This window comes from Callorhinchus milii, unplaced genomic scaffold (genome assembly GCF_018977255.1).
Source record: "Callorhinchus milii isolate IMCB2004 unplaced genomic scaffold, IMCB_Cmil_1.0 Scaffold19, whole genome shotgun sequence".
Classification (NCBI taxonomy): Eukaryota; Metazoa; Chordata; class Chondrichthyes; order Chimaeriformes; family Callorhinchidae; genus Callorhinchus; species Callorhinchus milii.
In genome coordinates, this window is record NW_024704760.1 from 11,830,558 (window position 1) to 11,851,609 (window position 21,052).

General features: G+C 41.2%; 2 protein-coding genes and 1 long non-coding RNA gene across 6 annotated transcripts in view; 2 read left to right on the forward strand and 1 right to left on the reverse strand.

Annotated features, from left to right (window-relative positions):
- LOC103183882 (bile acid receptor) overlaps positions 1 to 11,528 on the forward strand; it is a 35,778-nt gene extending 24,250 nt beyond the window's left edge. For 2 of the 4 annotated variants that reach the window (XM_007901619.2, XM_007901620.1), the window contains exons 3-11: positions 1,746 to 2,111; positions 4,606 to 4,746; positions 5,294 to 5,433; positions 6,009 to 6,113; positions 7,307 to 7,406; positions 8,041 to 8,169; positions 8,568 to 8,696; positions 9,522 to 9,635; positions 10,519 to 11,528. In XM_007901619.2, coding sequence (XP_007899810.1) covers positions 1,746 to 2,111; positions 4,606 to 4,746; positions 5,294 to 5,433; positions 6,009 to 6,113; positions 7,307 to 7,406; positions 8,041 to 8,169; positions 8,568 to 8,696; positions 9,522 to 9,635; positions 10,519 to 10,757 — 1,463 coding nt within the window. In that variant the 3' untranslated portion in view covers positions 10,758 to 11,528. Of the gene's footprint in view, positions 1 to 1,745; positions 2,112 to 4,605; positions 4,747 to 5,293; positions 5,434 to 6,008; positions 6,114 to 7,306; positions 7,407 to 8,040; positions 8,170 to 8,567; positions 8,697 to 9,521; positions 9,643 to 10,505 lie in introns of those variants that run through there. The other 2 variants (XM_042342186.1, XM_042342187.1) reach the window with 2 other exon arrangements.
- Positions 3,238 to 12,975, reverse strand: LOC103183883. The gene is made up of 3 exons (XR_006085607.1): positions 12,665 to 12,975; positions 5,901 to 6,000; positions 3,238 to 3,658 (listed from the first exon to the last, which is right to left on the reverse strand). It is a non-coding gene; the product is annotated as an uncharacterized LOC103183883 (long non-coding RNA).
- Positions 12,976 to 15,865: 2,890 nt separating this feature from the next.
- The window catches only part of sycp1 (synaptonemal complex protein 1), a 44,144-nt gene continuing 38,957 nt past the window's right edge, over positions 15,866 to 21,052 (forward strand). The window contains exons 1-3 of the mRNA XM_007901660.2: positions 15,866 to 15,871; positions 16,082 to 16,207; positions 20,103 to 20,228. Of these exons, the coding sequence (XP_007899851.2) occupies positions 15,866 to 15,871; positions 16,082 to 16,207; positions 20,103 to 20,228 (258 nt within the window). The remainder of the gene's footprint in view (positions 15,872 to 16,081; positions 16,208 to 20,102; positions 20,229 to 21,052) is intronic.

Here is a 21,052-nt window from a genome sequence, read left to right on the forward strand (position 1 = left end):
TCACAGAATCTTTCCATTGCATAAACACTGGGCATTGAAGTTTGACTGCAGATTGCCATGTTTAATCAGTGCCTGGGGAGCTTTAACAACTCACCAGAATCACACAAAGTGGCTTCTACATCTCTTCAGGGGTGTTCAACCAACACAGTGACAACCCCCACCCCCCTTCCCCCATGAGAGTTGAGCTCTACAGCCCCAAAGCTAATGTGATTCTATTGAATCTGATATTTACAGCACTGTTTTCCAAAGCTGGGAACTAATTTTGAAGAGCAATAATCTAATCTTTGAACCATTATTTATTTATACAACCAAAAGGCTTAACCAGCTCTCAGACCAATTATAAAAACACGTTCCATCCAGGCCTGAAGCAGCCACAGTACAGCCGTAGATCAGCTCAGTGCACACTGGAGGACAGGGAGAGAAGCTAAAAGCAGATGCCATTTTGTAATATATTTAATAAGCCATATCCTGTATATAAAACATGTGTAAACAAGAGTGGTATTAGACAACAGGTTCTAAAATAAAATAAAACTGTGAAGTTATTTCAGAACAATGAATAAACACAGAGTGAAATCATAGGATCATAGAATTATGCAGCTTAGAAGGAGGCCATCCGGCCCATCGTGTCTGTGCCAGCTCTTTGAAAAGAGCTCTGCAAACTTGTCTTCCCCAAATAATTATCTACTTCTCCCTTAAAAGCTGTTATTGAATTGGCTTCCACCACCCTTTCAGGCAAATGAGAAACGGTTCACATTATTATAATTCTACTGCAATATGATTTGAACGAGATTCTTTTAAGATAGAAACAGAAGTCGCTGGGAACACTCAGCATGAAACGTGAACTCACTTTCCTCTCTCCATAGATGTTGCCTGACCTGCTGAGTGTTCCCAACCACTTCTGTTAGCATTTCTGTTAGTAATGCAGAGAAAATTACCTGAACTACTGGTTTATTGCAAAAACTTATTTTATCGTGTGCCCTAATACAGTTTTAATATCAGATGTGGTATCTTAGATAATTATTTAATGCAGTACATTTTGTTATGAAAATATATTTAATAAAGCTAGATATGCTGGAAATCCACAACAGGTCAATCTGCATCTGAAAAGAAAAATAGCTTGATTTTCAGGCATGACTTTTGCCATGAGTAGAAAAACTGAGTGACCCTAATATAGGTCACACGATCCCACGATTGATTTGGGTAAAGAAGGTCCTTTGACCCATCTGATCTCACCCTTCCAGAACCACCACCCGTCCCATGGAGTCCTGTAGCTCAGTGGTTAGAGCACGCGCTTTGCAAGCGAGAGACCTGAGTTTATTTCCAGGCAGGTCAGGGCGAAACCTTGGGCAAGTTTCCTTACTCCACACAGAGCCTAATAATAATCCCTCCAAAACCAAAAACAATAATAAATTGGTCATTTTCAATCTACGACTGTTTGTGGGACATTGCTGTGCGCAATTGGCTGCCGCGTTCGCCCACAAATATACAGTCAATTCACTTTACAGTGTGTTCTGTGAAGCGCTTTGGGACGTCGTCCTGACGTGAAAAGCGCTATATCAAATGCAAGGTTTATTATTATTATTATTATTATTTCAGATTTCCAGCATCTGCAGTATTTTGCCTTTTCTTTTTAGGATGTAATTGAGATAGAATTATGCACAAATATAATTACATACTAGTGTCTAACCTCTCCAGAGCGGATTATTTGCTGCTAAGTAGTAATTGTTGTTTTGTTTGAAATGTAGAGGTTCTGACGGAGCAGATTGGCTATCCTCTCCAAGACCCAGAGTTGCAGATGACTCCATATGGCCAGTATCCTAGTATGCAATTCTCTCCAATGCCACCACCCCAACCCCCACAAGCTCACTATTCTGCTCACAATTACTACCCTCAGTATTCTCCAGAAGGACACTATTCGCCTGGTGCATATGAATTGAGCAAACCACAGTGCCTGCTTCCGAATGATGCTGATGACGGGATACCTATAGTTAAAAAGCCCAGACTGAATCATTCGTCTCTGAGAATAAAAGGGGAGGAAGAGCTCTGTGTGGTGTGTGGTGATAAAGCCTCCGGGTATCACTATAATGCGCTTACCTGCGAAGGATGCAAAGGTAAGGACTGAACTTTGCTCCACATACAATTATACATTTGTGTACTTTGTAATGAATATTCATATGTGTGAGTGCATATGTGTGTACGTATCTCAGACCAACAACAATTCTTCTATTGTAAACATTTCCACGTAGAAGGAAACCATTTGGCCCACAGTGCCTGAGCTGTGGTAGCTCCCCACTGGGTTTACTACAGTACTTTAATCTCAATTCCCTTATCCCCATATCCTTTTATAGTTTCATTCTTCAAGTGGATGTTTAAGTCATTTGAAATTACAATAATTGACTCTGTTTCAGTCACCTTTTATGGTAATGTATTGAAACACTAATAAACACTATTGTCACAAAGATTCTTCCTCTTTATGCTTCTACAATCATTTGGAGTTTATGCTCCTTCACCAACCAGTGGCAAACAAGCTGTTACCATTTGCCCTCTGAAGCTGATGTGAAACTGACGTTTCATGATTCAGCATTTTTGATAACTGTTAATCTATCTTAACACCAACTGAGATATTATTAAAAGGCTCTGTTCCTAAAGTGGTTTAAATAGAAAAAGGTTTTGTGGTCCAATGGGAAATGCTTTGGTCTGGCATTTTTTTAAATTGAAGTAGGATCTTCTGAAAGTCCCTCTAATCACCAATGTGCCTTTAAAGCAGGGATTTGACCCTTGAGACTCCTTTTATAAGTGAGTTGCTGGGAATTATGATTAATGTTAATCTTTTTTAGGTTATTTTTGTTTGAATAGCACTAGAAATTTGGATTTAGAATGGTTACTTAGTTTGGCATCATGAGGAAGATGAACTAATGGTGTTGCACACACACTGGCTATGTATATAATACTAGTGTTGCATTTATCCACGGTGATAACAGTTTTGGGTTTAGGGCAATGAACAGAATAGAACCCACTTATTCTATCCAGCCCACTTTTAATAAAGGACCTGAGAACAGAGGAACCAAAGGCACTCAGCAACTTATGTTTGAAAATTTCTTTACTTAATATGAAATGCAATGTTTGTTAGTTCAAATATCACAATACAACAGACAGGTCAATAGCATAGACACATGTCCGCATCAAAGTAAATACAACAATAATTGCTTAGTCCGTAAATCATACGAATCTTGCTTCTTCGATGGAATCAGTTGATAGAACTCCAGAACAGCAAGCAAAAGTCTTGCATCAATGGAAAGTGTCTTGATTCAGACCTGAAACCTCTTGCTTGAGTATTTTGATCACAAAGTCAAAGATGATGATGGACAGCTGAGTTGTGCACTTTATTTGACAGTTGTTATACGTTGTTATTCTTCTCAACAGTTGTTATACGTTGCTATTCTTTTCCGCCTGTTAAGTTTAGAATGATTTCAGAAGTTCTGGAATTTCTGCTGTTTCCTTCTTACTGAAATTGCTGGAGTTAACAAAAGTTTATGAAATGATGGCATAGTCTAAAGTCTGGCAGATGTTAATCCAGAAGACAACATATTTGCTTCACCATTTCATATTGTCACATGAACGATGGCTCTTGTGTGGACAGCATCTGATATGCTATGACCTAAGTTGAACAAAGTATAGTTTATAATCATTTTTCCACAGGCAGAATAAGAATAAACAATCTTTCTTTTCTCATGTCCATGAAGCAATTATCTCACATGAAAAGAATAATAACATACAATCTGCAGAATTGTTATTATATCAGCATATTTGTTATAGAACACTTTAACACAACAATGATTAAAACGTGAATTTGTTATGGGAAAACATCTTCAACTACCTTACCGTTAACACAACACTAATTAAAAGATGATTTTTTTATGGACAACCATCTTCAACAATCAGAAACAAGTCATCTTGAGATTGTTCTAGTTATATCATCATTTTAAACCATTAATCAAAATAGTTTCTAATCATTATAAGCATTTCTTAACCATTGATTAGAATAATTTGTTTTACTACATGGGTTAACATATATTCACAATTTCAGTTATGAAATAGAATCACAACAACAGTCTCACTCCTTCTCACACTCAAAGAGATGCTGTGTATGGGTACATAATAATGGCACAACTTTATGATCCAGTGGAACCTTTAGTATGAAATCCACCTGTTCTCCATCTTCACCTGGACAGATTGAAATTACTTAGAGTCACAAACCTGCTGGTCTGAGTCCAATAGCACTATGGCATTTCCATCTGTTACACTGGAGCCAGCACAGGACTGTTCCAGGCAACCAGTTAAAGTGAATTTCATGGAAATGCTCCAAGGTCTTTTGATTTGAGGTTTTCTGTTGCTAACCATTGCACATACTGGCAGGGTGCTTTATTATAATAATAATCCTTGCTTTGGATTTGGAGAATGCTGGTGCATGTACTATGTACAGAACAGGGGTGGGAATCTAAAAGGTCGGAGGGAAATCGACTAAAGGTTTACAATAAATAAGAATTCTGTACTTATTTGAAGCATTTTGTAATTAAGTGATTGAGTGTCCCATTTTCCAAACAGGATTTTTCCGCCGGAGCATCACCAAGAATGCTGTGTATAAGTGCAAGAGCGGTGGGAACTGTGAGATGGACATGTATATGCGAAGGAAGTGTCAGGAATGCCGGCTGAACAAGTGCAAGGCGGTGGGAATGCTGGCGGAGTGTAAGTAAAGATTAGTAATCAAATATATTGTGCAGAAACCCTGCTATTATCTTCAAACTCCGTTGGTGTTTATTTTCAATTGTGAGTTTGTTTGTATTCTTCTCTTTCATTGAAGTAGTCTATTCTCCTTGGGGCTGATGTTATCATGATCTCCTTGTGCTTGTGCTGGTTCTGAGATAGACTTATGAAGTCAGTCAGCTCCTGCAGTAGTAAAAAGTATGGTTGATTTGATGACCAGTATTTCTAGTTCTTTAGTTAAGGCTTTAACGTGTTGATTGTCCTCAATCCTGCAAGCTCAATTCCAAGTGGTTTTGTTTGGTGGTTCCAGACAGAGCATTCTTCCGTTCTGCCCTTGTAAGCAGAGGGTCATCTAAATATTGTATCCTTTTCAGATACAGAAGTAAAGATTTCCTTTTTTTAAAAAGTCTTTTGTTGAAGTGACAACATAATTTGTTTTAATTGGAGTTTGTTGGTCAAGAAACCAGAAGTAATGCTCTTCTCATTTCAAATGGGATCTTTAATGTTCATATTCAATAAATTCTTACAGGCTTACTGACGGAAATCCAGTGTAAATCTAAACGACTGCGTAAAAACACAAAGCAGGGAATGGACCTGCTCTGCAGCATAAAGATGGAGGAAGATGGACCTGATAGCAAACAAGTCTCATCCACAACCAGAGCTGGAAGGGTAAGAGTGTTTCCATTTGGTTCGTTAAAGATATCACAATATGTATCTATCTTGATTTTAACTCTTCACAGAGATAATAGTCTGTTTCTCTATTTAAATGGGTCTTGTGATTGTGACAAAGTGTTTGTGAGTGAGAAGACATTACAATACAATGCGATTGCTGACATTCAATGCATTGTGTGCTGGTAAACAAATGAGGACGGATATCCAAACACTTTCCCCTCACACCATGTCCACTACAAACTTGAGCTAGGAAAGCAGAGACCTATATAAGTGTGGCACCTCCCAATACTGACCTAGTAGTATTCCAGCACTGGAATTCAGGCCTATCTGGCTCCCCAAAAACAAATGAATAATAATCCTTGAATGTGGTATCTCACCTTTCACATCAGGATGAAATCAATGCAAATGTTTTAAGGCGTTGCCTTAAAAATATAGAAAGCATAAGCAGCCACATCAACACATACATGCCTTGGAAACCAATGCCAACTCCCCACCGCTTCACAGAGCTCAAGTGAACAGGAAGATAGTCAGCTCTTTGTCCTCAAGGGTGTCATTTTCTGTTTCCTGCACAGATCCAAGAGAGAGTGGAGTTCACAGCAGAGCAGCAACAACTCCTCGATTACATAGTAGAAGCTCATCGCAAATATCGAATTCCCCAAGAAGCAGCAAGAACATTTGTAAGTACCAAAAGCTGGTTTAAGGGAACGCAAGCATTTGAGCGTCTTATTTACATATCAGTTACTTCAAAAGAACCAAAATTTGTTAGCATTAATTGCTTTTTGATTTATTTTCACTGAATTAATGGGGTGCTCGTGTTCTAAGTTCTCTACTAAGCATTTGAGTGGCATGGTATACAGCAAGGTGGTCCAACTGGTGGCCCGTGGGCTGATTTCATCTGCCCCCCCCCCCACAACTCCATTTCACCTGGCCCACCGCTTCCTCAATAACGCATACATGTTGTTATGTTTCTGGATCGGAAACACAAAAATATTTCTTATGCGTTTCTCAAATAGGGCATCCGACCCTCAGCGGCCAAACATTGGACCACCCTGGTTATAGAGGATCTGTACTATCCACTGTAACAGAGACAGGAAAACATTTTCAGACATCTAGACTGATGCTCTTGTGTCTGAGGGAACACTGCATTGCCAGTACCATCCTTCAGATGGGACTGTGAAAGTAAAGTTCCATATGTGTGTCTAGAGGAATGCAATTACTCATGGTAGTATTCGAAAAGAGGAGGGAGTTTCCCCCCATGCCCTGTCCAATAATCCTCCCGTTAAATTATTCAATTCCTGGCTGTTTGTGGGACATTGCTGTGTGGAAATTCACTGCTCTATTCATGTACAAATACATAGTCACTAACTGTAATGACTGTGAAACACTTGGAATGAGTGTAAGACTTTCCAACATTATAGGAGTTATATCAAAGGATTATTATTATTATTATCGTGGAGTCCTGTAGCTCAGTGGTTAGAGCACTCGCTTTGCAAGTGAGAGACCTGAGTTCATTTCCAGGCAGAGGGCGAAACCTTGGGCAAGTTTCCTTACTCCACACAGAGCCTAATAATAATCCCTCCAAAACCCAAAACAATAATAAATTGGTCATATTCAATCTACGACTGTTTGTGGGACATTGCTGTGCGCAATTGGCTGCCGCGTTCGCCCACAAATATACAGTCAATTCACTTTACAGAGTGTTCTGTGAAGCGCTTTGGGACGTCCTCCCGACGTGAAAAGCGCTATATCAAATGCAAGGATTATTATTATTATTATTGTTTAGAATATTAGTTATAGCACGCTTTTTAAAATGTTAAAAAACCTCCTTTAGTTGTTCAATTTTTGTCAACTTTTTCTCTTGATAATTCAGCTGCTGGAACTGGCAAACCCCGAGGAGAGTTTTCTCCGGCTCTCCGAGACTGCTACACTCCACGTTGAGGTACTCGTGGAATTTACTAAACGTTTGCCAGGTGAGAGGCACGGGCATCCATCTGAGAAAACTCTGAATGTGGGATGCAAGTAAACTGAAGTATTCAACAGCAGTACTGAGTCACACTTGTCACATTTTTGTTGGAAATAGTGATCACTACCAATATCACTTTGATATATTGTTCATATTGTGGAGTCCTCTAGCTCAGTGGTTAGAGCACTCACCTTGGGTTCGATTCCCAGCAGGGCGAAATGTTGGACAAGTTTCTGTACTCCACAGGCCTCTGTTTACCTAGCCACAAGAGGAACCTGGTTGTTAGTTGTTGGCGGATCACTTTTCCGGGGGTAATAATTCCATTAAAAAAAATTGGTCACTTCAATCCATGACTGTTTGTGGGACACTGCTGTGTGCAATTGGTCGCTGCGTTTCGCCCACAAAATATACAGTGAATTCACTTTACAGTTTTTCTGTGAAGCGCTTTGAGACATCTCGAAGACGTGATAAGGCGCTATATCAAATGCAAGGATTATTGTTATTATTAAATACAGTACTCACCTGTAAAGGTGTTTGAAATGCTTTGTTGTGGGTGGTATTGATTTGCTCAGTTATTTGGCATCGTAAATAAGATGCTGTGTGTAAGGTTCTGGGATTGACTAGCACGTATGTTGTTTAAGGATTCCAGACATTAGATCATGAAGACCAGATTGCATTGCTGAAAGGTTCCACTGTGGAAGCCATGTTTCTACGGTCAGCACAGCTGTACAACCAGCGCTTCACACCGAGTCCTCTCCGACTTGGTCATGGTGAGTAACACACGAATGACCTCCTAGCAAATTCATTATCCTGCATATCCCACAAAAAACGGTTGTTGTAATTCATTACATCTATCCAATGAAATGCCATGGTTCTGTTGTTCCACATTTCATAGTGACGTAATAGAACAGTAGTGTTCCTGTAATTTCCTGTCGCATCAAAACTGCATATTTTAATGTTAATAATGTTAAATAGTGGCACAATGGTGGTTTACGGTGCCCTCTTGAGGCCTATGTGGGTGCAGGAAGCCAGCAAAGAAATACAGTATTAAGGAACCCTTAGAATAATATATTTTTTTAAAGAATCTTTTTGTATTAATCAAACTGCACTACAATCACACAACATGGCTGACTTTTGTTCAATCACACAGCTGACTTTTGTTTTGCAGACAGTGATCACTATTCATCGATCTTGGAGTGCTGTCACAGCCAATGTTTTGAAGATCATTCTGGGACAGTAATGATGGACCCATCTCATATGGATGAAGTATCAATTATAGTTCCAAATCCCACATTAGGTACTCTCTATTCCAGTATTTTTACTGTTCTATAACACCGAGCACAGTAGATAATAATAATAATCCTTGCATTTGATATAGTGCCGTATCACATCTTCTAGATGTCTCAAAGCGCTTCACAGAATATACTGTAAAGAGAATTGACTATGTTTTATAGACAATATGCGGTAGCCAATTGTACACAGCAGTGCCCGCAAACAATCATGGATTAAGTAACCAAATTATTATTTTATTTTCTTAATTGTTTGATGAACAGCAGATTATCTTACCTTGTCATCCTGAAGCAAATTGGGCAAGCTCACATTTACAGAAATGTGAAAGCTTGAGAGTTCCACTGGCCTGAAATTTTTCAATATTTAAAAAATTAAGATTGTGCAGAAATTTTTTCAGTATATTCTTAAAGCTATCGTTCTTAATAATAACATAGAATCTCAAAGTGTGCACGTCACTTAGAGCCCTGTCAAAGGTGGTCACTTACAGCCCTGTCAAAGGTGGGGGCACAGACTACAATCTCGTAGCAGGTTTATATTATACATGTATTGAAAATATTGGTTGTTGAATGGGAGATCTGCTCATGAAGAGAGCAGAAACATTGGAATTTTGAGGTAATAATCCTTGCATTTAATACAATGCCGTCTCATATTGAAAAGTCTCAAATCGCTTCACAGCAATTACTCTTAAATCCAGTTAATGATGGGGTATCTGTAGAACTGCTAGATTAAATGCCTATTTACAACAGTAAATTCCAGTTGTGTTATTAACGATGTGTGCAAAAACATTTGTAACACTAGAAGATTAATGTTACTTCTTATTCTGTGTAACCAGGTGTAGCTGAAGAATTCATAACACCAATGTTTGATTTCTATAGAAGTATGGGGGAGCTGAACGTGACAGATTCTGAATATGCCATACTTTCTGCAACTACGATTCTTTTCTCAGGTAAATACCATTCAGTAATCTGGCTACACAAGATAGTCCAATCAAGTAGATAGACAGTGCAGAACCTGCATTAAGACATTTATCATTGTATGTTGATAAGTTTGCAACAATTTTTGTTTTCAATACCATAAGATTAAAAATTAGCTCTTTAGGCTGAGTTCAACGTAAAAAGTCAATTTTGGTAATTAAATTCCACAGAACCCATCTTTATAATTATCCGCCCAGCTGAGTGTTGTGTGCCTACACCAATCATTTAACATTTTACATGCTAAAAATCCCTACGACCACACTCTTCAAGAATGTTCCATATTGTCATGCAAACCACTTATTTACAGCCTAGACCAATGTACTAAGTCCTACTTCCAAAACTTTTCCTGGTTGTGGCTAATTTTCTAAAATTGGCTCTTCAACACCACAAGGTAGTTTTGAGTGTACGATAGAATGCTGCATATTCACATGCCGACTATCTCGGTATTTGGCTCCAACACAGAATTGTGTGTGATGCTGGCAAGATTCTCAGGAACATGATTGTTCAAAGTGCCAAATTAAATAATGAATGAGATGAATCAAGGCATCTGTAACTATTTGGAAAATAACTTAAATAAAACTTGTGTTTTATGAGGAGCAGAAGAATTCAGGCAGTGGGTCTGGCACTATTATATTTTGCAGCTGATGCTGATTTTCCTTTCAATGTTGGCACAATTTACAATGATTTAGACACTCACCATGAAGCAAAATGTTTTAAAATCTACTTTCTGGAATTCTATCATGGCAAAATGTTTTGGGGTTTTACAAGGAATCAGTTCAACTCACAAATAACTAGTATATTGTACTTGAAATATTTTAAAATTGGCTGTTGACAGCTTACAGTTTTTTTTTGTAGATCGTCCCTATGTAAAGAATAAAGTCCACGTAGAAAGGCTGCAGGAGCCTCTTTTGGAGATTTTATACAAGTACTCCAAGATTCATCACCCAGAGAGTCCACAGCACTTTGCTCGACTGCTGGGTCGACTTACGCAGCTCAGAACCCTCAATCATAACCATTCAGAGGTGCTGATGTCATGGAAGATGAAAGATCAGAAACTTACACCCTTGCTCTGTGAGATATGGGATGTACAGTGAACAATTCTGGGAGATCTTTGGCAGAAATCATAAGGCTGGTCACTCCAGCTGCTTGCCAGGGTTATCTTTCGCCATTACAAAACTGCAGAGGATATGGTGGAAGACCTCACCTTTGAGGCAACTATGCCAAAATATATTTTGGCCAAATCAGTTTTTATAGTAGTCACTACATTAATGGGGGAGGTTGCTTTTACACTTAACGCTAACTACCATCTTGATCACTTTAGCTTATTATATTAATAAACAGTTCTTATTTCAAAGTTTGTCATCATCTACTTGGTTATTAAATTTTCACAATGCAATGTTTGCAAGACTGTCATCAATTAAAAAATCTTTGTCATTCAGAGTTTGTATATTTCCTTTGAAAGTCAACAGGACTACAGAGCTTGCTAGCAAAATGTATCTGGGATGTCACTTGCAAAAAGTGCCCAGGACCTGTTTTTGCACATTTACATTTCAATATCTTTTATTTGCCAATTCTCACATAATCTTTTTAATTTTAGCATAATTTCACATAAAACATTGTCACATTTGAGAATAAAATATTAAAATGACAAAAGTTAATACATCAGTTCAAATAATAAATCTACTATTCATGATTATTTTTCAGAATGAAATGCAGTGTAACATAGGAATGGTAAAATGAATATCCAATAAACTATTACATTACTTGTTGTTTATGAATCATTATTGAAACCAGTGGCCAAAGGACTTTACAGCTTATCACCTTGGGTAGCCAATTAAAAGAAAATTTATACTAATGATAATATATCATAATCCTTGCATTTGATATTGCGCCTAATCATGTCTTTGAGACGTCTCAAACCGCTTCACAGAATATACTGTAAAGTGAATTGACTGCATATTTTGTGGGCGAAATGCGGCAGCCAATTGCGCACAACAATGTCCTACAAACAATCATGGGTTCAGTGACCAAATAGTTTTTTTAAAAGAAAAGCGATCCACCAATCGACTAACAACCAGGTTCCTATTTACTGCTAGGTAAAGAGGAGTGTCGATTAAAGAAACATGCGCAACATTTTGCCCTGCCTGGGAATCAAACTCGGGTCCTCTTGCTTGCGAGGCGAGTGCTCTCACTACTAAGCTAATGAATGTAAAAATGAGAAAGTAATAAATAATAATTATATGCTGTAGGATAAACCAAATATTGTCTATAAAACATTATTTACTGTAACTTTTTTTAAAAAATTCCGGTTTGTAAGCAGAGCTGCTTCTTTGAGAAAAAGCTGTACTGTTACATTCACTCACCGCTTCAGATTCAGCTGATATGTTGGAATGCTGATATATACTTATACTGTGTGTGTGTATATATATATTGTGTGTGTGTATTTAATTGTATAAAGTCAACTTATAAATTGCGAGTGACCATTGTCTCTCCCATTATTCAGTAACATCCAAAAAAGCGAATAGAAGCATTCTTGCATTTGATGTATATCACCGTATAAATTTGAATTGCGAAGCCAGAGGTAGGAGGCCCACTGAAGGCACGGTCAAAAAGGCGGGTCTGGAGTCGTGCCTTAAAGGAGGCAAGAGAGGGAGCAAGGTGAAGGGACTGTGGGAGGGAGGTCCAAACGGTAGGGCAGAGAGGCGGAAAGCCCGGCCGCCCATGGTAGGGCAGGTCGGGCGGGAGACATGGACAGGCCAGAGCCCGCTGACTGGAGGGAGCGGGCAGGTTGGTAGGGGGTTACGAGGTCGGCGAGGTAGAGAGGAGCGAGGCCATGGAGGGCTTTGAAGGTGAGGACCAGGATCCTGAACTGTATCCTTTGAGTGAGGGGGAGCGAGTGGAGCCAAGTGTGGCTGAGGGTGATGGGGTCGCGGAGACTTGGAGGAGATCTGCAGTAACCCAAAGGCAGAATTGAAGGTTTTAGGCATCAAAAAAAAATCACTTGTGAGTCGAGTGATCCTCCCCCGACCGGACTGCAAGGATACTTCATTCGCAGCTGAGCCACAGCTGCATTGGCCTATCGGAGAGACACCCCAAACTGATGATGATGTCTCACGAAATCAACTGCTTTGGGTCTCTCACACCGCTCCTGCAGGGGATGCTGCTGCTGCTGCTGCTGCTCCGCTGGGCGGCGCCGCTCCGTGTGGTTTCCAGGGCTCACGGTCAGGGCGGGTGACAGGACCTCCGGTTCCGCACAGGACAACTCGACGTGACTTAACGACCAGCGCGAGATCCTGAGCGGGAGAGAGACACCGCTCCCATTGGTGTCGTCCACCTCATTCTGCCGCCTCAGCGCGAGCAACTGGGGAGCCAATCACTGACCGCGACGCTGCCCCGCGCCCTGCCATTGGCTGTCGCAGTGGCCCGCGAGCCATCACTGACCGTTAAACCGGCGCGAGCCGTCATTAGCCGTTGGGCTGAATCGCGCGCCTCCTCACTGACCGTTAGGCTGAGCCGCGCCATTGCCGACCGTTAGACTGAATCGCGGGGCTGCTCTCCCCGCTTTTCTGTCGAGTTCGTTGTTTTCCCCACTGTCAGCGGATATTACGCGGATTTTATGGCTAAGTTTTCGTCATAAAGAACCTTCCACCCCCACATAGGACGTAAGTAACCCTTGAGCCTCTGAGTATCTGGTCTTTTCCAAGCGTCGGAGCAATTGCTCACTTAATGGCAATTGCCTTGTGCATAAATACAGAGATTCCTGGTGCTATTATTTCCTTTGCTTCCTGACTACACCATCGTCCTCGAGTTGAGATGGAAGAGGAGGACGGACGGAGGTCAATCTGGTCTCCCTGGGTCTGAATTGGCTTCGAGGAGATCTGCAGTAATCCAAGGCGGCATCGATCCATGTGTTTTGCTTTGCTCATGTGCAATTATAAAAGACAAGTACCTGCATTAAAATGGCAATTACTTTTGACCCACTCACGAATGGCTCAGTTTGCAATACCAGCTTGCATTCGTATAACGCCTTCATGTGGGATAACGCCTCACAGCCCCTTCCACAGATTTGATCAAAAATTGGAATTGTTTGGCACCAGGTTCGTTTAGGGTGGACGCACCATTGCAGTTGTAGTTATAAAGCATCACTTGGACAGCTCAAGGGCCATGAGTAAACACTTTTGTTTTGATCATTTCACTGCAGCAGACGGTCTTCAAGTTGAAGCAGAGGCCAGTATAACAGCAGGACCTCTGTGGCTTCAGCCAAGCAACAGGTCACATACCAAATCCAAGATAGGATCTGCTGTGACTAAAGAGTACTCACAACACTTAAGTGGAAGCCATCACATTTTGTGACTTTGATCTTGTGGACCATATTCTAAAATTGTCACAATCTTAAGATATCTACCAAAAGGAGCAGAGGGGAGGTTAGAAGAAATGTTTTCACTCAGCGAGATGTTGGAATTTGGAATGATCTGCCCAAAAGGGCAGTGAAGTCCGATTCGATAACAGCTTTTAAGAGAGAACTGGACAGGTATCTGGGGAAGGCGGGTTTGCAGTGTTATGGGGAGAAAGCTGGTGATTGGGGTTAATGAAAGTGACGCTCTGTCAAAGAGCCGCACAGACTCGATGGGCCGAATGGCCTCCTTCTGTGCCGTAACATTCTATGAATCTATGAATGCGATTACTTAAATCCTTAATATCTTAAATCTGGCTTTCACCCAATCTAAGTACGAAGACTGCCCTGGTTAATGTCACCAATGACATTTTCTTCAACTGAGACCAGACTCTGCCTCCTTGTTCTGCTCGATCTCTTGCCTTTGACACTTGACTATTCTATTCTTCACTTTCTCCTCTCCCTGCTCCATCTTCATGGTTCTTATCTTGGTTTCATTCTTACATGTCCCAGGTCTCCACTATGTGGAGTCCTGTAGCTCAGTGGTTAGAGCACTCGCTTTGCAAGTGAGAGACCTGAGTTCAATTCCAGGCAGAGGGCGAAACCTTGGGCAAGTTTCCTTACTTCACACAGAGCCTAATAATAATCCTCCAAAAGAAAATAATAAATTGGTCATTTTCAATCCATGACTTTTTGTGGGACACTGCTGTGCGCAATTGGCTGCCGCGTTCGCCCACAAATATACAGTCAATTCACTTTACAGTATATTCTGTGAGGCGCTTTGGAACATCTAGAAGACGTGAAAGGCGCTATATCAAATGCAAGGATTATTATTATTATGTCTCTTCAAACAGCTCCTCCTCCCGCTCCACATAATCATATGCGGCATCCCTCAGGGTCCAATCCTTGGTTCTCTACTATTATTATAATAATAATCCTTGCATTTGATATAGTGCTTTTCACATCTTCTAGACGTCCCAAAGTGCTTCACAGAATATAGTGTAAAGTGAATTGACTGTATATTTGTGGGCGAACGCGGCAGCCAATTGCGCACAGCAGTGTCCCACAAACAGTCGTACATTGAAAATGACCAATTTGTTTTTGGTTTTGGAAGGATTATTATTAGGCTCTGTGTGGAGTAAGGAAACTTGCCCGAGGTTTCGCCCTCTGCCTGGAATTGAACTCAGGTCTCTCACTTGCAAAGCGAGTGCTCAACCACTGAGTTACAGGACTCACTATACACTCACTATCTATGTGCTCCCACTCGGCAACATCATCTGCAGACATGGGATTCAATTCTACTTACTTGGCTCAAATGGCTCCTCACACCTCGGCAGATTAATTTCGAGTTCCTTAAACCCACCTTCAAATCCTTCTATGATCTCCTTCAACCAGACCGACCCAGTTAACCCCTTCACTCAGAGAGCACTGATATGCTTGAGCTCTCACATTATCTGATCTACAATTGGGACACTTTCAGCTATTCCGGCCTTGTTCTCTATAACTTTATCTTGGAGTCCCTCCAGCTTGCTTCTTCTGTCACCTCATTCAATATCCGTCTCAAGACATACCTCCTTGACTGAGTTTCCAGTCATCTTTCCTCTCCACCCCCCCTTGGCTTCTTCCTCCAGCTCCGGTGCCTATGTCAAGTCCTTTGTGATGTCCTCCTGACATGAAAGGCTCCATATAAATGTAAACTGTATTGTAAATAATATTGTACTGCAGAATAATGTGCATAAAGTAACATCCCATATATCTGCATGTCTACTGCATCCGCAGATCTGCAGCAAGCTTTGATGCAGAAGTGCAATGCTGGTACGTGGTTCCCAGGAACCCAGTTTTCTTGCACAACAGCAAGTGTGTTTATTCAGAAATTTTCTAGAATGTAGTGTAGAGATTTTAGACGGATACAGAGGGAGAGTCTCAGAGGGTAAGAGTGTGAGAGAAAAAAATACATGGAATGAGACAAAAAGTCAGAGAGTGAAGAGTTGACATTGGAAGGGTTTGATTTTTTTGTTTTTACAGATGGAAGCTAAAATGGTTGGAGAACGTGTGAAGGAAAATCCTTTCAAACTGTATGTTCCGCACCCGCTGAGCTGTGGCCCTGTATCTGCAGTGAAACCAGTGGCAGATGATAGCTTTTTTATGCAAGTAAGAAAATGATTAAATGAATAATAATAATAATCCTTGCATTTGATATAGCGCTTTTCACGTCGGGAGGACATCCCAAAGCGCTTCACAGAACACACTGTAAAGTGAATTGACTGTATATTTGTGGGCGAACGCGGCAGCCAATTGCGCACAGCAATGTCCCACAAACAGTCGTAGATTGAAAATGACCAATTTATTATTGTTTTGGGTTTTCAGAGGGATTATTATTTGGCGTGTGGAGTAAGGAAACTTGCCCAAGGTTTTGCCCTGCCTGAACTCAGGTCTCTCGCTTGCAAAGCGAGTGCTCTAACCACTGAGCTACAGGACTCCACAAATTGCTGTAATCGCTGAGTAAACCAAGTTTCCCCTTAAAATATTAAGATTTCACTGTTGCTTTAGCTTGTTCCTTTTTTTTACAAGAACTACTTTATATTTCTTGTATATTTTAAAAAATGTTAGAGAGAATTACCAACTGAGATTTGAGTCTAGTTCTTTGATTCATTTATACCTGAGATATTACATGAACCTTTGAAGGTACATGATGGTTGAAGGAATTTAAGAAGTTTTAAACTGAAGAAGGCCATCAGGCTCAGTGGAATTGTTCCTTTGATTATCCCTTTCAGCAATTGGGATGGAAATTACCTACTTTATAGTGTGTGTATAATTATAATAATAATAATCCTTGCATTTGATATAGTGTTTTCACCTCTAGACTTCTCAAAGCACTTCACAGAATAGACTGTAAAGTGAATTGACTGTATATTTCTGGGCGAAACAAAAAAAATTAATGGGGAAATAAATGCTGCTCTGTCATCCTGTTATAAAACAGACCTATGCTGTCCAGTTCTCAGCTTCCTTGAACAACTGAGAAGTCTTTTAAAAGTATAACTTTCACTTAACCAAATTGGTTAATTCTGGGATCTTTGAGAATTATCGCTGAGTAATTTTTTGATTAATGGGAGCATATCTCATGGTCTCGTGTTCCGTTGGTGGTTGTTGTCGGGCGGCACTGATCCATGTGTTTTCTATGTCTCACGGTAAGGACAGGTGACAAACCTCTGGTTCTTCACAGGACAACTCGATTCCAAACCCTTAAACGTTCGACGTAATTTAACGACCAGCGCGAGATCCTGAGCGGGAGAGAGACACCGCTCCCATTGGTGTCGTCCACCTCATTCTGCCGCCTCAGTGCGAGCAACTGGGGAGCCAATCACTGACCGCGACGCTGCCCCGCGCCCTGCCATTGGCTGTCGTAGTGGCCCGCGAGCCATCACTGACCGTTAAACCGGCGCGAGCCGTCATTAGCCGTTGGGCTGAATCGCGCGCCTCCTCACTGACCGTTAGGCTGAGCCGTGCCATTGCCGACCGTTAGACTGAATCGCGGGGCTGCTCTCCCCGCTTTTCTGTCGAGTTCGTTGTTTTCCCCACTGTCAGCGGATATTACGCGGATTTTATGGCTAAGTTTTCGTCATAAAGAACCTTCCACCCCCACATAGGACGTAAGTAACCCTTGAGCCTCTGAGTATCTGGTCTTTTCCAAGCGTCGGAGCAATTGCTCACTTAATGGCAATTGCCTTGTGCATAAATACAGAGATTCCTGGTGCTATTATTTCCTTTGCTGTCTGACTACACCATCGTCCTCGAGTTGAGATGGAAGAGGAGGACGGACGGAGGTCAATCTGGTCTCCCTGGGTCTGAATTGGCTTCGAGGAGATCTGCAGTAATCCAAGGCGGCATCGATCCATGTGTTTTGCTTTGCTCATGTGCAATTATAAAAGACAAGTACCTGCATTAAAATGGCAATTACTTTTGACCCACTCACGAATGGCTCAGTTTGCAATACCAGCTTGCATTCGTATAACGCCTTCATGTGGGATAACGCCTCACAGCCCCTTCCACAGATTTGATCAAAAATTGGAATTGTTTGGCACCAGGTTCGTTTAGGGTGGACGCACCATTGCAGTTGTAGTTATAAAGCATCACTTGGACAGCTCAAGGGCCATGAGTAAACACTTTTGTTTTGATCACTTCACTGCAGCAGACGGTCTTCAAGTTGAAGCAGAGGCCAGTATAACAGCAGGACCTCTGTGGCTTCAGCCAAGCAACAGGTCACATACCAAATCCAAGATAGGATCTGCTGTGACTAAAGAGTACTCACAACACTTAAGTGGAAGCCATCACATTTTGTGACTTTGATCTTGTGGGCCATATTCCAAAATTGTCTCTTGAATGCGTTTACTTAAATCCTTAATATCTTAAATCCGGCTTTCACCCAACCCAAGTACGAAGACTGCCCTGGTTAATGTAACCAATGACGTTTTCTTCAACTGCGACTAGACTCTGCCTCCTTGTTCTGCTCGATCTCTTGCCTTTGATACTGTTGACTATTCACTTTCTCCTCTCCAACAAGAACAACTTGGATTTATATAGCGCCCTCCAAGCCAGACGGCGTCTAAGAGCGCTTTGCAGTAATGGATCTCGGGGCCGAGCCATGGGGAGGGGGAGGAAGGTGACCAAAGGCGCGGTCGAAAAGAAAGGTCTTCAGCCGAGACCTGAAAATAGGAAGAGAGGGGGCGAGGCGAAGAGAGTGAGTAAGGGAGTTCCAGCGCCTCGGGGCAAAGTGGCTGAAGGCATGGCTGCCGAGGGTGGAGCGGGGGACGAGGAGGAGGCCAGATGAAGGAACGAAGGCAATGGGCACTGTTTTGAGGAGAGAGGAGGTCAGCGTGGTCGGGGGATGCAGAGGAGTGGAGGGATTTGAAGACAAGGGTGAGGATCTTCAAGTCGATCCTCTCTGGGACAGGCAGCCAGTGCAGTCTGGCAAGGACTGGGGCAATAGGGGAGCGGAGTTTGGTGTGGGTGGCAGAGTTTTGAATAATCTGGATTTTATGGATGGTAGTGGAGGGGAGGCCGGCGAGGAGGGTGTTTGAATAGTCCAGCCGAGAGGTGACAAAGGCTCCCTGCTCCATCTTCAAGTTTCTTATCTTGGTTTCATTCTTACATATCCCAGGTCTCCACTATGTCTCTTCAAATAACTCCTCCTCCCGCTCCACATAATTGTATGCGGCATCCCTCAGGTCCAATCCTTGGTTCTCTACTATTCACTATCTATGTGCTCCCACTCGGCAACATCATCTGCAAACATGGGATTCAATTGTACTTACTTGGCTCAAATGGCTCCTCACACCTCGGCAGATTAATTTCAAGTTCCTCAATCTCACCTTCAAATCCTATGATCTGCTTCGACCAGACTGACCCAGTTAATCCCTTCGCTCAGAGAGCACCGATATGCTTGAGCTCTCACATTATCTGATCTACAATTGGTGAGACATTTTCAGCTATTCCGGCCTTGTTCTCTGTATCTTGGAGTCCCTCCAGCTTGCTTCTTCTGTCACCTCATTAACTATCCGTCTCAAGGCATACCTCCTTGACTGAGTTTCCAATCATCTTTCCTCTCCACCCCCCCTTGGCTTCTTCCTCCAGCTCCGGTGCCTAGCCAGCTATGTCAAGTCCTTTGAGATGTCCTCCTGACATGAAAGGCTCCATATAAATGTAAACTGAATTGTAAATAATATTGTACTGCAGAATAATGTGCATAAAGTAACATCCCATATATCTGCATGTCTACTGCATCCGCAGATCTGCAACAAGCTTTGATGCAGAAGTGCAATGCTGGTACGTGGTTCCCAGGAACACAGTTTTCTTGCACAACAGTGATCCAGCAGCAAGTGTGTTTATTCAGAAATTTTCTAGAATGCAGTGTAGAGATTGTAGACAGATATAGAGGGAGAGACTCAGAGGGTAAGAGAGTGTGAGAGAAAAAAATACATGGAATGAGACAAAAAGTCAGAGAGTGAAGAGTTGGCATTGGAAGGGTTTGATTTTTTTGTTTTTACAGATGGAAGCTAAGATGGTTGGAGAACGTGTGAAGGAAAATCCTTTCAAACTGTATGTTCCGCACCCGCTGAGCTGTGGCCCTGTATCTGCAGTGAAACCAGTGGCAGATGATAGCTTTTTCATGCAAGTAAGAAAATGATTAAATTAAATCAAGCTTCCCCTTAAAATATTATGATTTCACTGTTGATTTAGCTTGTTTTATTTTTTTACAAGAACTGCATTACATTTCTTGTAAATTTTAAAAAATGTTAGAGAGAATTACCGACTGAGATTTGAGTTTAGTTCTTTGATTCATTTATAACTGCGATATTACATGAACCTTTGAAGGTACATGATGGTTGAAGGAATTTAAGAAGTTTTAATTGAAGAAGTCCTATTGCTTTGATTATCAATACCCTTTCACCAAGGGGTGAAAATTGCCAATTTTTTAGTGTGTATAATTATAATGGGGAAAATGCCATCTGATATCCTGTTATAAAACAGGCCTTCTATTTAGTCCAGTTCTCAGCTTCCATGGCCAATGAGAAGTCTTTAAAAGCATAACTTTTAATTAGTCAAATTGACTAGTTCTGAGATCTCTGAGAATTATTGCTGAGAGTAATTTTTTGATTGATGAGAGCATATCACCCCATCAACACTGGGAAAGAGTGGTTTCAGTTGTTGCTAATCCCATGGCACTGTTTAAAGAGGTGTCCTGGTGAACAATCCCCCAGATAAAATTGGTTGTTCACATCATGGTTCTTTGTTGGATATTGCTGTGCACAAAATTGGCAGCTGTGTTTGCCTACACTTTAGAGTAAATCCTGTGAAACGCTTTGAGATAACCCCCTGACATGAAATGCACTAAGAAGAATTAGTAGTAGTACTTGTTATTTGTTAATTTGAAATATGACAGCTACTGGAGAAAGCCCCAATATTAGAGCAGATGTTTTAATTATATTTTATTTTAAT